This window comes from Equus asinus, chromosome 7, assembly GCF_041296235.1.
Source record: "Equus asinus isolate D_3611 breed Donkey chromosome 7, EquAss-T2T_v2, whole genome shotgun sequence".
NCBI classification, from domain to species: Eukaryota; Metazoa; Chordata; class Mammalia; order Perissodactyla; family Equidae; genus Equus; species Equus asinus.
This window is the reverse complement of record NC_091796.1, coordinates 88,434,739-88,447,969: the sequence shown is the minus strand read 5'-3', so window position 1 is coordinate 88,447,969 and position 13,231 is coordinate 88,434,739. Positions and strand designations below refer to the sequence as shown.

Sequence of the window (13,231 nt, the reverse complement as noted above, 5' to 3'; positions counted from 1 at the left end):
AAACGAACACAAATGGAGTACTGGTTTAATTAAGGCTGCTTGCCTACAGAACTCTGTGGAGTTAGCCTCCAGACATTCTAGCAATGATAGCACTTGAAAGTTGATTCATGTCTCTATATATGAGCTAAATCTGTACTGTCAGTACATACATACAACCATACATACATGCTCATATAAATAAACTTAAAACAAGTGGTGGTTTGAAATTGGTTGAGTATTGGTATAAACTTTCTTCTTTTTATTTTTTTAGTTTTAAATTTTTTTTGTGTGAGGAAGATTGGCCCTGAGCTAACATGTGTTGCCAATCTTCCTCTTTTTGCTTCAGAAAGATTGTCACTGAGCTAACATCTGTGCCAATCTTCCTCTATTTTATGTGGGATGCCGCCACAGCGTGGCTTGTCAAGCAGTGCTAGGTCTGTACCCGGGATCTGAACCTGCATATCCTGGGCTGCCGAAGCAGAGCACACAAACCCAACCACTACGCCACCAGGCTGGCCCCTAAACTTTCTTCTTTTCAAACTCTTAAATTTAGATACCAAACTTTTGGATGTCATGGTGAATAATTTCATTTATGTAAGTTCCTTTCATAGAAAAATCTACTTCTAATAGACTATTTCTTCTTTTTTGTAGGTTTTTTCATCTGGTTCTGATATTAATTGTGACCCACATCGCTGGTTAGCAGAAAGCAAGGTAATTAATCTTTGTATCCTAAAGTTAGCCTAATATTTATGACCTTCAAAATGTTCTATTTGGGCTAGCCATACCTTTTGCCAAGTAACCGAGCATATGAAGCTATAGTATGTTATTTCTGGGGAAGATATCATTGTAGTGCATTTAAGATACCTCCGTGTTCTTTTAACTTAACATTTTAAAATTAGCCTAAATATATAGACATAGAATGAGAGAATAAAGGAAGGTAAAACTGTTGAAATATTAAAACTAGATTGTCAAAGAGATAAATTCTTCTTTTGCTTGTAGACAGACTTTCCTTGAAGACAGACACCAATCTTCATTTACCCATAAATACTAATTATATTTCGGTTCCTGAGGGTGAGCTCAAAGCCTTCTAAATACTCTGTGTGGCTCAAGCAAATCCCATCACTTCTCTGAGTGTCTTGTGTTCTCATTTACAAACTGTCTGTAAGTGTTAGCAAGCCATGGAAGGTAACAGGGAAGATGGAGATGTAAACAAGTTTGAAAAACTCCGAAGGTGTGTTATGTCATTATGGAAATGTGTAAACATTGACAAAGGAAACCAGAAGAGGGAAGAGCTAACTATGATGTTTGTGCTGGGAGGGTATGATGCTGCCAGCACGTAGAAGGCTTCTACAAAAATGTAATATTTAAATTTGGCCATACAAAAAATATGTAGAACTTCTCCACTTGGCTAATTATAGGTATAATAATGGCAAGAGGATTAGAATATTTGTGTAAACACAGATAATGCCCTGAGATTGGTGACTGAGGTACAGGTAGGAGGTGGGAGAAAGACAAGGTTCACCCTATCTAAGGCAGATATGCCTTACAGCAGCCTCTAAAAAAAAGCATTCTTAATAAGAAACTAACAATATTATGATTGAACATTGCAATTTGCCCAACCATGTAAAATTTTCTGTCTTACTTTAAGTACAGTGATCCTGTGTATTCCTAATCATTTTTGATAGAATCAGATGCAAAGTTGTATTTATGCAACCTGCATAGGAAATTTAGAATGTACGTATTTTACTGTCTCAGAACTTTTTGGCTATAAACTTTTGCTGTGCATTAATAAAGCATTTCTCATTTTTCTTTGTCCCAACTCCACAGTTCCAACAAGAGCAATGTGCTTGGAATGTTCTTTCAAGTTGAAATCTTTATCATTTCTGAACAGAAAGCGTTCACTGCTGTTGTTCAGTTAAATTATGAGAGCTAGAGATGACTCTTAATCATAGTTCTTTAATTTGGGAGCTAGTGAGCAGTTTTCCCTTATCATTTAATGGGAGTGAACTTCTGATCAGACGAGTTTTAATACTGCATGAGACAACTGTTCCTCTACAGTATAAAAGGATTGTGATAAGCAATACCACACTGACCAGCTGACTTAGGAGGAATTGAATCTATTTACCAGAAAGATGGCTTAGGTCATTGATGGGCTACAATCCTGTAATTCTCCTGAACTATGACTGGACAGCTCTATAAGTATTGAAGATAAGATCTCAAGTCAGAGGACAAAAACTCTATGGAATGTAGAATTGCTATTCAGCTAGTCCGTGCTGACATCTTGCTGTATTAGAAGGACCTCTAAGGGCGTTTGGTAATTGTTTTCATAAATCTGCCAAATGAATTTCTTCTGTTAGTGTTAATCCTAGAAGAACTAGAGGATTGAGTGGGCATTGTGTCACTGTTGCTTTGTTGCTGGTAGTGGCATAATATAAACATGAAGTCCAACTAAGTTGGGCCAGGCTCACGGATAAAATCACCAATGAATAGTAAGAATAATACGTTATTGGGAGGGTTGAGATGGTTGTTAAGGAATACCAGACAAAGAGTTCCCAGGGATTAGGGATTTGTTTCTGTCATAAATGTTGACAAGGCATGTAGAGATCAAATTTTATTCAGTTTAACAGAGAATTTACTGAGAAAGTACTATGTCCCAGATGCTCTGTTTCATGCTGTGGGCATAAAAATGAGTTAAGACATAATCCTTCCTCTTGACGAACATATTTTCTCTAGAAAAGCTGACTCTTACGTAGATAATTTCAATATTAAATGGAAGAGCTGTGATAGAATTATACAGAAGCTGGTGTGGAGGCTGGTGTCTCAGATGAACCTTGAAGCTAGCCAGGTGAGGAAAGAGCATGCATGCAGAGCAAACACTTGTAGGAATGGCACAAAAGAAAGGCAGCATGATAAATACAAAGAAACCAAGTGATTTGGCAATACTGCAATATGAAAGTGTGAGACAGAGAATGGCAGGCATGAGGCTCTAGAAGGAGCTAGAGATTAGTTCCATCAAGAAGAGCATCGTATGCCCTTTTAAAAGCTTAGGTTCAGTTGTGTGTTTAGTGGGAAACCATGAAGGAGTTTTGAACAGGAGAGTGGCATGTTGGTTTTCATATTTTATTTTATTTATTTTTTATTTTCTTGTGAGGAAGATTGGCCCTGAGCTAACATCTATGCCAATCTTCCTCTATTTTATGTGGGATGCCGCCATAGTGGGGCTGCACGAATGGTGCTAGGTCCACGCCCGGGATCCCAGCCTGTGAACTTTGGGTCACTGAAATGGAGTGCGCGAACCCAACTGCTACGCCACTGGACCGGCACCTTCATTTTCGTATTTTAGAAGCATCACGCAGATAGTGATGTGAAAGGTGGATTAGAGGTGGGAAGACCAAAGGCAGGAAGACCAGTCAAGAGTTGTCTGGGTGAGACCCAGGTCTCTGGATGAGGTAGGATAAGAGTCTGAATTAAGGAAATTATAGAGATTCAGAGGAAAGCACAGACTGGAGTGATATTTTGGTGACAATATACAAGTAATATTTATTGTTATGTCAGAGAGTGATGGAGAAAGAAAGAGATGCCCAGGATTTTCAACCCAAACTAGAAGATCCTAAGTCAAAGGTTGGTATCTGAATAGACAGGCATGCAGGGTCCTGGCTGGGCAAGCTAGCAGAAGTATTGAAAGAGTTTCCACCACAGGGACTGATATCAAGAAAGTGTCCTTTGGACAAGATGGCGCAAAGAGAAGCAGAGACAAAGGCACAGATCAGAGTTTAGGTTCAAATCATGGAAAGAAATGAGAAGTGGCAGAGATATTCACAGTGAGAAAACAGGGACAATTTATCAAATCTAGAGCAGACAGGCACCATCAGGATGGAATGACCATACTAGCGAGCATCGCTGTTGATCCCAGATCTTAAGTATCATTTTATATAACAAGAGAACAGCTGATGTCAGCTGCTCTTTAGCACAAGGCAGCATCCTGAGCGACAAAAACTCTATGGAATGTAGAATTGCTATTTTTTACAGAAGAACACATTTACTTCTGGGAGTCCAGTACTCATTATTCCTGTGAGATGGCACAAAGGTGACTTTATATGCTGCTTTGGCTCTAGAGCTCTTTTTGTTCTTGGCCTTTATCCCACTCTGTTGAAATTCCCATTTAAAACTCCTCCTCTTTCTTTAGTCTGTAAGCTTTTTTGAGGGAAGACCTGTGTCTATCCTGTTCCTCATTGCATCTTTAGCATTTACCACAATGCTTGGCTAAATGCTCAAAAAATATTTTTCTTAAGGAGTAATTATATTAGGCTTGCTGCATTTTCCTACTCAGGTTACTTCCTCATCTTAAATATCACCAAAGAATAAATAACAAGCAGATTAAATTTTGGTAAATATATTAATTCTCAAATATTACTTTTTTTGAATAGAATTGTAAACTTTAAGATGATACAGATAAAAAATATACTTCCAAATCATTGGGATATTTTCCTATATTATCCTGTTTGGAATCATCCCAAAGAGTCACACTTCTTTTTGCTGAGGAAGATTTGACCTGAGCTAACATCTGTTTCCAATCTTCCTCTTTTTGCTTGAGGATGATTTTCCCTGAGCTATCACCTGTGCCAATCTCCCTATATTTTGTATGTGGGTCCCTGCCACAGCATAGCTGCTGATGAGTGGTGTATGTCTGTGCCTGGGAACTGAACCCTGGCTGCCAAAGCAGAGTGCACCTATCTTAACCACTAGGCCATGGGGCTGGCCCTGAGTCACACTTTTTATAGTATAATGTGTTCTAGATGTTGACAAGCATTTGCTTTTCCCTACTGTTTTTGGAATATTATAGTTGAGAGAGCTTTAGAGATCATGTGGTTTGATTTCCTCATTTTGTAGATGAGAAAGAGGCCCTGAGCATTTTGAGTTTTACCTAAGGACATAAAGCTGGTTAGTTACTGATAAGGGTTTAGAATCTGGGTCTCCGAACTCTGTGCCCTTGTTTCTTTCCATTGGTTGTGTAATCTACACTTGAATATAAACTTTACATTTATGAATATTGTCTTTTTTTTTTTTTTATTTTTTAAGATTTTATTTTTTTCCTTTTTCTTCCCAAAGCCTCCCGGTACATAGTTGTATATGATTCATTGTGGGTCCTTCTAGTTGTGACATGTGGGACGCTGCCTCAGCGTGGTCTGATGAGCAGTGCCGTGTCCGTGCCCAGGATTCGAACCAACGAAACACTGGGCCGCCTGCAGCGGAGCGCGCGAACTTAACCACTCGGCCACGGGGCCAGCCCCCTGAATATTGTCTTTTTAATGATATGGTTTTTTAAAGCAGTCATTGTGTGCGAAGTATTAGACAGAGAGTATTTAATTCTTGTTGAAGGATGTGAATAGTCATTTAGTATTCTCTCCTCCTGATGGAGACATCAAAATGTGATACCAATACTCAGGTATCTTGATTCATTTGTTTGACATATTCTTTAGATTGTGTATGTGGAACACATTCAATTTAATTAGAGAAAAGCATTTTATATTTTTAAATATGGACTCTTATTATGGAGATATTCTTTCTTTCTTCTTGATTATATGACTAAGTAGAAAAGTGGAGAGAGTATTACTGAAAGATATATATTTTGAAGTTGATTTAGATTTGACTTTTGCAGTTCTGGTTTAATTCTTGTTTTGGTGGCCTAGCATATTCTAAAAATTTGCCATCCTCTTTCTTTATTTTTGGTTCCTGCATAAACATTTCTTTTCAAAATTGTTTTTAGAGTTTTGGCAAAGGAAGCACGTAGTTAAAAGCAACAAAATTGTGGGTCCTAATATTAACGCTAACTTTATCAGCTATAATCTTTGTATTTGAATTTTCTGTTTTCCTTGGTTTTTAGCTATGAGTTATTCCTTAGTGACTTTAGTATATTTTACATGAAATCTCACTAGAGGACTCTTACTGATTAAAAAGATCATTTTGATTGTTTGACTAGATACTTATGAATATTCCCACCTAATTGCAAGCTATCAACTATGAAGGTAAAAAACTGCCTTATTTAGAAATTCTTTCTTTATTTTGGTTTGTTTAGCAATACTAGTTGATGTACTTAAATAAATGAGCCTATTATGTAATCTGTAAGATACTCTCGTGAGTGGCTGATAGAATGGTGTTTGTACGGTGATTAATAGCCCTGTCAGCTAATTATTATTTGAAATTGGTAAAGTAATTCCTATACTGTGTTCCAAGCTGTTCCTTCAAGATAAACGTAATGAAAGATTCTGGGTGTTTCTCTAACAAACGCTGATTCTCCTAATTGATTATTGGTTGATTAAATTTCCATAAGTTGATATTTTGTTTTGTAGGATTAATATGTTCTGCATACATATTCAAATCTTAACAAGCGTCTAACTATGTTATTTTTAACTTTGTATAGCAATGGAATGAAGGCTTCATAGGAAGAAACTGAAGCCGTAGGTGATATTGTAATAGTCTGCTCAGGCTGCCATAACAAAACACCACAGACTAGGTGGCTTGAACAACAGATGTTTATTTTCTCACATTTCTGAAGCCTAGAAGTCTGAGATCAAAGTGCCAGGGTTGGTTTCTGGTGAGACTTCTTCCTGGCTTGTAGATGACTGCCTTCCATGTGGGGAGTGGGAGTTGGGGGAGTAAAGTAGGGGGTAAGGGTATGGTTGGGAGAGTTGGGGGTTGGGAGTCAGAAGGAGAGTTTCATTTTCTCTTCTTCTAAGGACACCAACCCAACAGGATCAGGGCCCCACACTCATGACATCTTCTAACATTAAGTACCTCCCTAAAGGCCCTGTCTCCAAATACAGGCACACTGAGGGTTAGGGCTTCAGGACATGGATCTGAGAGGGACACCATTCAGTCTGCAACACGTATCAAACCTGATTAATGCTTTGTTTCAGAGACTTTTTTTGGTTATTGTTTTGTTTTTACCACAACCAGTAGGGTTATTGTTAATGACAAAACAGATTTGTTATTTCTCTGTTATCACCTCCTAACAGTGGTAGTGAACGCAGCCCAAGGATTGGGAGGGAGTAAATGGAATAGCATTGAGAAAAGGGAAATGGGAAGTTATTTTCCAAGTTAAATTACTGGGCAAGAACAGATTACACTGGGTGATTGAAACTGATGAGCCACAGGGACTCGTTTTGTTTGGAACATAAGGGTTTTAAATAATTGAATTGGTAGCGAATATTTAAAAAAATCAAGCCTTTGGATGATTACAGCATGGAATTTGTTTTCCTTTTGAGATGTCAGAAGATCTGATAACTCTAGGGTTTCATTCTCATGTGGTAGAAAACTGTTGGAGCTGAGAAGAATCATGGACATGACCACATTAGAAGGGGTGTCCTTCCAGAGCTGCTTCTTTGTGGTTGTGTTTGTATAATTCTACATGATAGTGTTCAGGTCCTAAATGTGTTACTTTTGAAAGTTCATTAAGCTTTCTTAATATAGTTAGCTTAACCGTAGTTTGGCATTATCCACACTATTCTCTATTGATTCCCAACATGGTAGAAAGTATTAGTTGCATTTTATCATTATGCTTGCATGTTAGTTTTCTCAAAGTAGATTTAGGAGAAATAGATATATCTCTTATGTCCATGTGCAGTACAAAATGGTAAAACAATAAAATAGTAGCCTGATTGAGTGGCATATTTCAAGAAAAACAAAAGAAAACATATTTTTTATCCACTTTTGTTGATGATTCCTACCTGGCACCTTTAGCATTTACATTTGCCATCTCTGATGTAAACCAACCAAATTAAGTTCTGTAACATCATCTAACAGTGACTTGATACTAGAACAGTTGGTATTTCTGTTGAATAATCTGTCTCCTTTTACTCTTTTCTCCCAAGGCCTTTTGAGGTCAACTGTAAACCCCATACCTTTTATCAATCCATATTTGATTGCTATTTTTTTAAGTGCATTCCTTCAGGTTTATCTCTTTTAAATTTCATCTTGTGTGTATGTATTTCTTTTGTATATCAAAGTTATTTCATTTTATTCTCTGTCAACAGGTGACAATTATCTCCACCATACTAGTAAATCAATTTAATATTCTAATATCTAAACATTTTTGATGATATTAAATAACACTTAGACTATTCCTGGGGGAGCTAATCTTTAACATTTCTGTTGACAGTGATTAAATAATTTTGAAAATGTATTCTAGTCTCCAAGTACTTGAGTTTTGAAAGGTGGATATGAGGGTTATAGATTTACTTTTTGCCTAACTTCCTCAAATTGTGAAACACAGGAGTTGATATCTGGATCCTTGGTGAAGTAATTTATGAGTACAAAGTTGGTTGAACAGAATCAGAGCCTGTAGCTTTCCAAAATGCTGCCTGAGAGCTGTTGTTTAGAATGGTGCCTAAATGACAGAGTTGTCAGGGCTGGCGTATGTACATCCTTCCAACTCTTCTTTGAGGTGATATTTTTATAATCCGAATTGATAGTGTTTGGGTCCTAAAAGTGTTACTTTTGAATGTTCATTAAGCTTTTTAAATACCGTAATACAAAAAAAACACTTTGGATTTTTTGTTTTCAAGATATCATTTTCTTTTCCTGTGTTCTTACTTGAACGCAAGGTGCTATCTCTTTACAAGAACTTAATAGCATCCAACTTTTCATTTAGTTGCATGAGTCAAGTCCTCACTATGTGCAGAACACTGTACTAGTTGTAGTGTGTGTGTGTTTGTGCATGAACATGAATACACATTATTCCCAAGAAGCTTTTAATTGAAGAATATTAAAAAATTCTTGAAAAAAATCTTGAGGATTTAGTGTATTAAGTTATTTAATATGCAAGGATAAAGATGTGTATGTGTTTGAGGTGCCAAATAAATAGCAAAAAGATTTGGTTGAAAATGTCTTTTCCAGAAACTATATATCTAACCTTTCCCTTTTCCCTTATCATACTAATTATAATATGGTACTCACTAGGGCTTTTCAGTTTATTTATTTTTCTTGAAGAACTGGCAGAGTTTGATGAGGGGAACAAAATGCATGGTCTATAGATTCAGTTGGTAGTTTTGATATAGATGTGGCAGCGCTAGCATAGGCTTTCTCTTATTTTGCATAGTTAATAGCAATTAATAAATTAATCACTTAGTAGTGTTTTAGATCATTTTCCAAATGACCTATACCTAAAATTACTGATTAAATTGTCTAAAATAATTTTTATTGCATAATGCGTTGAATACATTTTCATTTTAAAGATTCTAAGAATATAGAAGTACGGAGAATAAGTTTTGAATATCTACCCTCATCTCCCATTTTACGCCTCTCTCCTCGGTAGGCGTAATCACCGTAAACAGCGTGGTGTTCATATTTTCAGTCCTATTTTGATTTGATGGGCTGAACTGTAGTTATTTTTTGACGAAGATATGTATTTTTTTAATTGCTAAATATGTCTGTTCCTTCCTCTTGACAGTCTCTGACATTGAGCATATCCATCTTGTATTTTCTTCCTTTGGGGTTCTATCACCCCAAACTCTTGGATTTTCCTCCTCCCTTTCCAAGTACTTCTTCCCAGCTTTATTTTAGATTTCTCTTGTGTTTATCTCTTCTAATCCCACTTCTGTCTTTTCTGTAGACACTTTCCATGTGCTATTTTATCTATTCCTATGCTTTTAACTTCCTCCAAACTATTGATTCTTCAGTCTGTATCTCTCATCCATATTTCTTGAGCTTTAGATCTATATATCCAACTAGTCATCTATGTACTTCTGTGTTTCTTAGTCCTAACAACTTCAACATATTCCAATCTGATGTTAACTTCTTAACCCCTAATTCTTTGCTGCTTCTAGATTTCCTGTTTCATAGTTTCTTAAGCTAGAAACTTGGCCATCAATACTGAATTATTATTCTCCCTTATCCCTAACCCCTAACATTTAAGTCTCAATCTCTTACCATTTTCACTTGTTTAGAATATTGTAACAGTCGCTTGACTTCTAGCCTTCAATATGTGCTCCACTCTATGTATAGAGTATGCTTACTAAAGAACAGTCCAATTCACTTCCTTGTCTCCCATGTGTGGTTAGATGGGCGTGGTGGTATATCACTCACCCTTACCCTGACCGTGTATTCTTCCTCAGTGCTTTGTTGTTAGTGCCGTCAAGTTGATTCTCACAACTGGTGACCCTGTGTACAGCAGAGCGGAACCCTGCCCAGTCTTTTGGGCCATCTTCTCACCTTCTGGCACCATATCAGCTCTGCTACTGTTCATAGCATTTCCATGGCCAATTTCTCATAAGTGGGTGGCCAGGTCCTTCTTCCTAGTCTGTCTTTAGTCTGAAAGCTGCACTGAAACCTGTCCAGCATGGGTGAACCTGCTGGTATTTGAAATACCAGTGGCATAGCTTTCAGCATCACAGCAACATGCAGCCACCACAGTATGACAACCAACAGATGGAGGCCATGGTTCCCTGACCAGGAAATGAACCCAGGCCTCAGCAGTGAGAGGGCGAAATCTTAATCACTAGACCACCCAGGCTGGCCTCAATGCTTTAGTAGAAAGTGCTCCATTTATCTAGTAAAGAGTTGATCATGTTTCCTGGTTTCCTGTCCAATGGAAGATTTTTATCTGTTTTGGTATTTGAATGAGTATTTCAAAGTGGATATTGGAAAGTAAAGCAGCCTTAATTAAATTTCTGCAATCATAGTTGGAAGTCCATAGGCAAATTTAAGTTGGGGATTTCCATATTTATCCAGTGACATTCAGACACGACAAAGGCCTATGAATTGTGAGGCAGGTACTAAAGCCAGGTACCGTCTCTTCAGGGAAGTTTAATTTTAGCTTTGCTTTCACACACTCTTACTTCCTCCTTTCCTTTTTTTTTTTTTTTTGAGGAAGATTAGCCCCGAGCTAACATTGCTGCCAGTCCTCCTCTTTTTGCTGAGGAAGTCTGGCCTTGAGCTAACATCCATGCCCATCGTCCTCCACGTTTTTTTTTTTTATATGTGGGATGCCTACCACAGCATAGCTTGCTAAGCGGTGCCATGTCCATGCCCGGGATCTGAACCGGCGAACCCCGGGCAGCCGAAGCGGAAGATGCGAACTTTAACCACTGCGCCACCAGGCCGGCCCTCCTTTTGTTTGTTTGTTTGTTAAATGAAAGCTGAGTTGGAATACTATACTATACAATTTACCTATTTCAAGTGTACCAATCAGTAGTTTTTAGTACTTTCACAGAGATGTGCAGCCACCACCACAATGATTTTTAAAACATTTTCTTTACCCCCAAAAGAAAATCTGGACCCTTTAGAGATTACCTTCTAATCTGTCCATCCCACCCCCCGCCACAGCCCTAGTCAACAAGTAATCTGCTATAGATTTGCCTACTCTGGACATTTCATACAAATGCAATCATACAATATGTGGTCCTTTATTTTATGATGGACTTCTTTCATTTAGCAGAGTCACCTATGTTGTACCATGTGTCATTACTTCACTTCTGGCTAAATAACAGTCCATTGTGTGGATAACACTACATTTTACTTATCCACTTATCAGTTGATGTTCATTTGGGTTCATTTGGGTTGCCATAGTTTTGGTAACTATGTTTAACCTTTTGAAGACCGGCCCGATTGTATTCTAAAGTGGCTGCACTATTGTACATTCCTGCCATTAGTACATGAGAATTCCAGTTTCTCCATGTATACACCAATGGTTGTTCTCATCTGTCTTTTTGATACAGCTATCCTACTGGGTGCAAGTGGAATCTCATCATGATTTTGATTTACATTTACCTGATGGCTGATGATGTTGAGCATCTTTTCATGTGGCTTTTGGTCATTTGTATATCTTCTTTGGAGAAATGTCTATTTAGATTTTTTGCCCAGTTCTCAATTGGTCTTTTTATTACTGAGTTCTTTATGTATCCTAGATACAAGTCCTTTCTCAGATACACGATCTACAAATATTTCCTTCTGTTCAGAGGATTGTTTTTTCACTTTGTTGATTGTAACCTTTGAAGGACTGTGTTCTTAATTGTGATGACGTCCCATTTGTCAGCCTTTTTCTTTGGTTGTCTGTGCTTTTGATGTCATATCTAAGAAATCATTGCCAAACCAAAGTCACAAAGACTTATGCCTATGTTTTCTTCTAGGAGTCTTACATTTTTAGCTCATACGTTTAGGTCTTTGATCCATTTCAAGTCAATTTATGTATATGGTATAAGGTATGGGTCCAACTTCATTCTTTTGCATGTGGTATTCAGTTGTCCCAGCACTGTTGGTTGGAAAGACTGTTCTTTCCTCATCAAATTATTTTGATATCCTTGTTGAAAATCGATGTACTATATATATATACACATACACACACACACACGTATATGTATATATGGGTTTATTTCTGGACTCTCAATTCTATTCCATTGATCTGTATGTGTGTGCATATGCCAGTACTACACTGTCATGATTACTGTAGCATTGTGTTAAGCTCTGAAATGGGTAGGTGTGAGTCTTCCAACTTTGCTTTTCTTTCTCAACACCTCTGTTTGGCTATGCTGGGACATTTCAAATGTCCATATGAAATTTAGGATCAGCTTCTCAATTTCTCCCAAAGAAGCCAGTTTGATAGGAATTGTGTTGAATCTGTAGATTAGTTTGGGGAGTATTTCTAGCTTAACAATATTAAGTCTTCTGATCTCTGTACATGGGATATCTTGCCATTTATTTGGACATTATTTAATTTTTTGGACAGTGTTTTGTAGTCTTTTGAGTATAAGTTTTAGACTTCTTTTAAAAAGTATATTATTAAGTAGTTTGTTCTTTTGATGCTGTTGTAAATATGATTGCCTTTTTAACTTTATTTTTGGATTGATCATTCAAGTGTATAGAAATACAGTTGACTTATGTATATTTATCTTATATACTGTAACCTTGCTGAACTTTTTTTTCATATTTTATTTTTTTAATTTTAATTTTATTTCTGTATTGCAGTGACATTGGATTATAACATTATATGACTTTCAGATGTGCATTGTAATATATTTCGAATTCTGTGTAGATTGCATCCTGGCTGAACTCTTTTCTTAGTTCTAATAGGTTTTTAGTGGAATCGTTAGGATTTTCTTATACATGGGCATGTTATCTGCAAATGGATGCAAATATGTTCTTTCTTTTCGATGTGGATATATTTTATTTCATTTTCCTGCATGATTGCCCTGCCATGACTTCCTAATATGATGTTAGATAGAAGTGGTGAGAGTGGACATCCTTTTCCTGTTTCTGA

The 13,231-nt window shown here is 37.1% G+C and overlaps 1 protein-coding gene across 4 annotated transcripts in view; it reads left to right on the top strand.

The window, feature by feature from the left end:
• The window catches only part of CEP128 (centrosomal protein 128), a 382,281-nt gene that overhangs the window by 155,446 nt on the left and 213,604 nt on the right, over window positions 1-13,231 (top strand). For all 4 annotated transcript variants that reach the window (XM_014846721.3, XM_070514145.1, XM_070514144.1 and 1 more), the window contains one exon: window positions 631-690. In XM_014846721.3, the coding sequence (XP_014702207.3) occupies window positions 631-690 (60 nt within the window). The remainder of the gene's footprint in view (window positions 1-630; window positions 691-13,231) is intronic.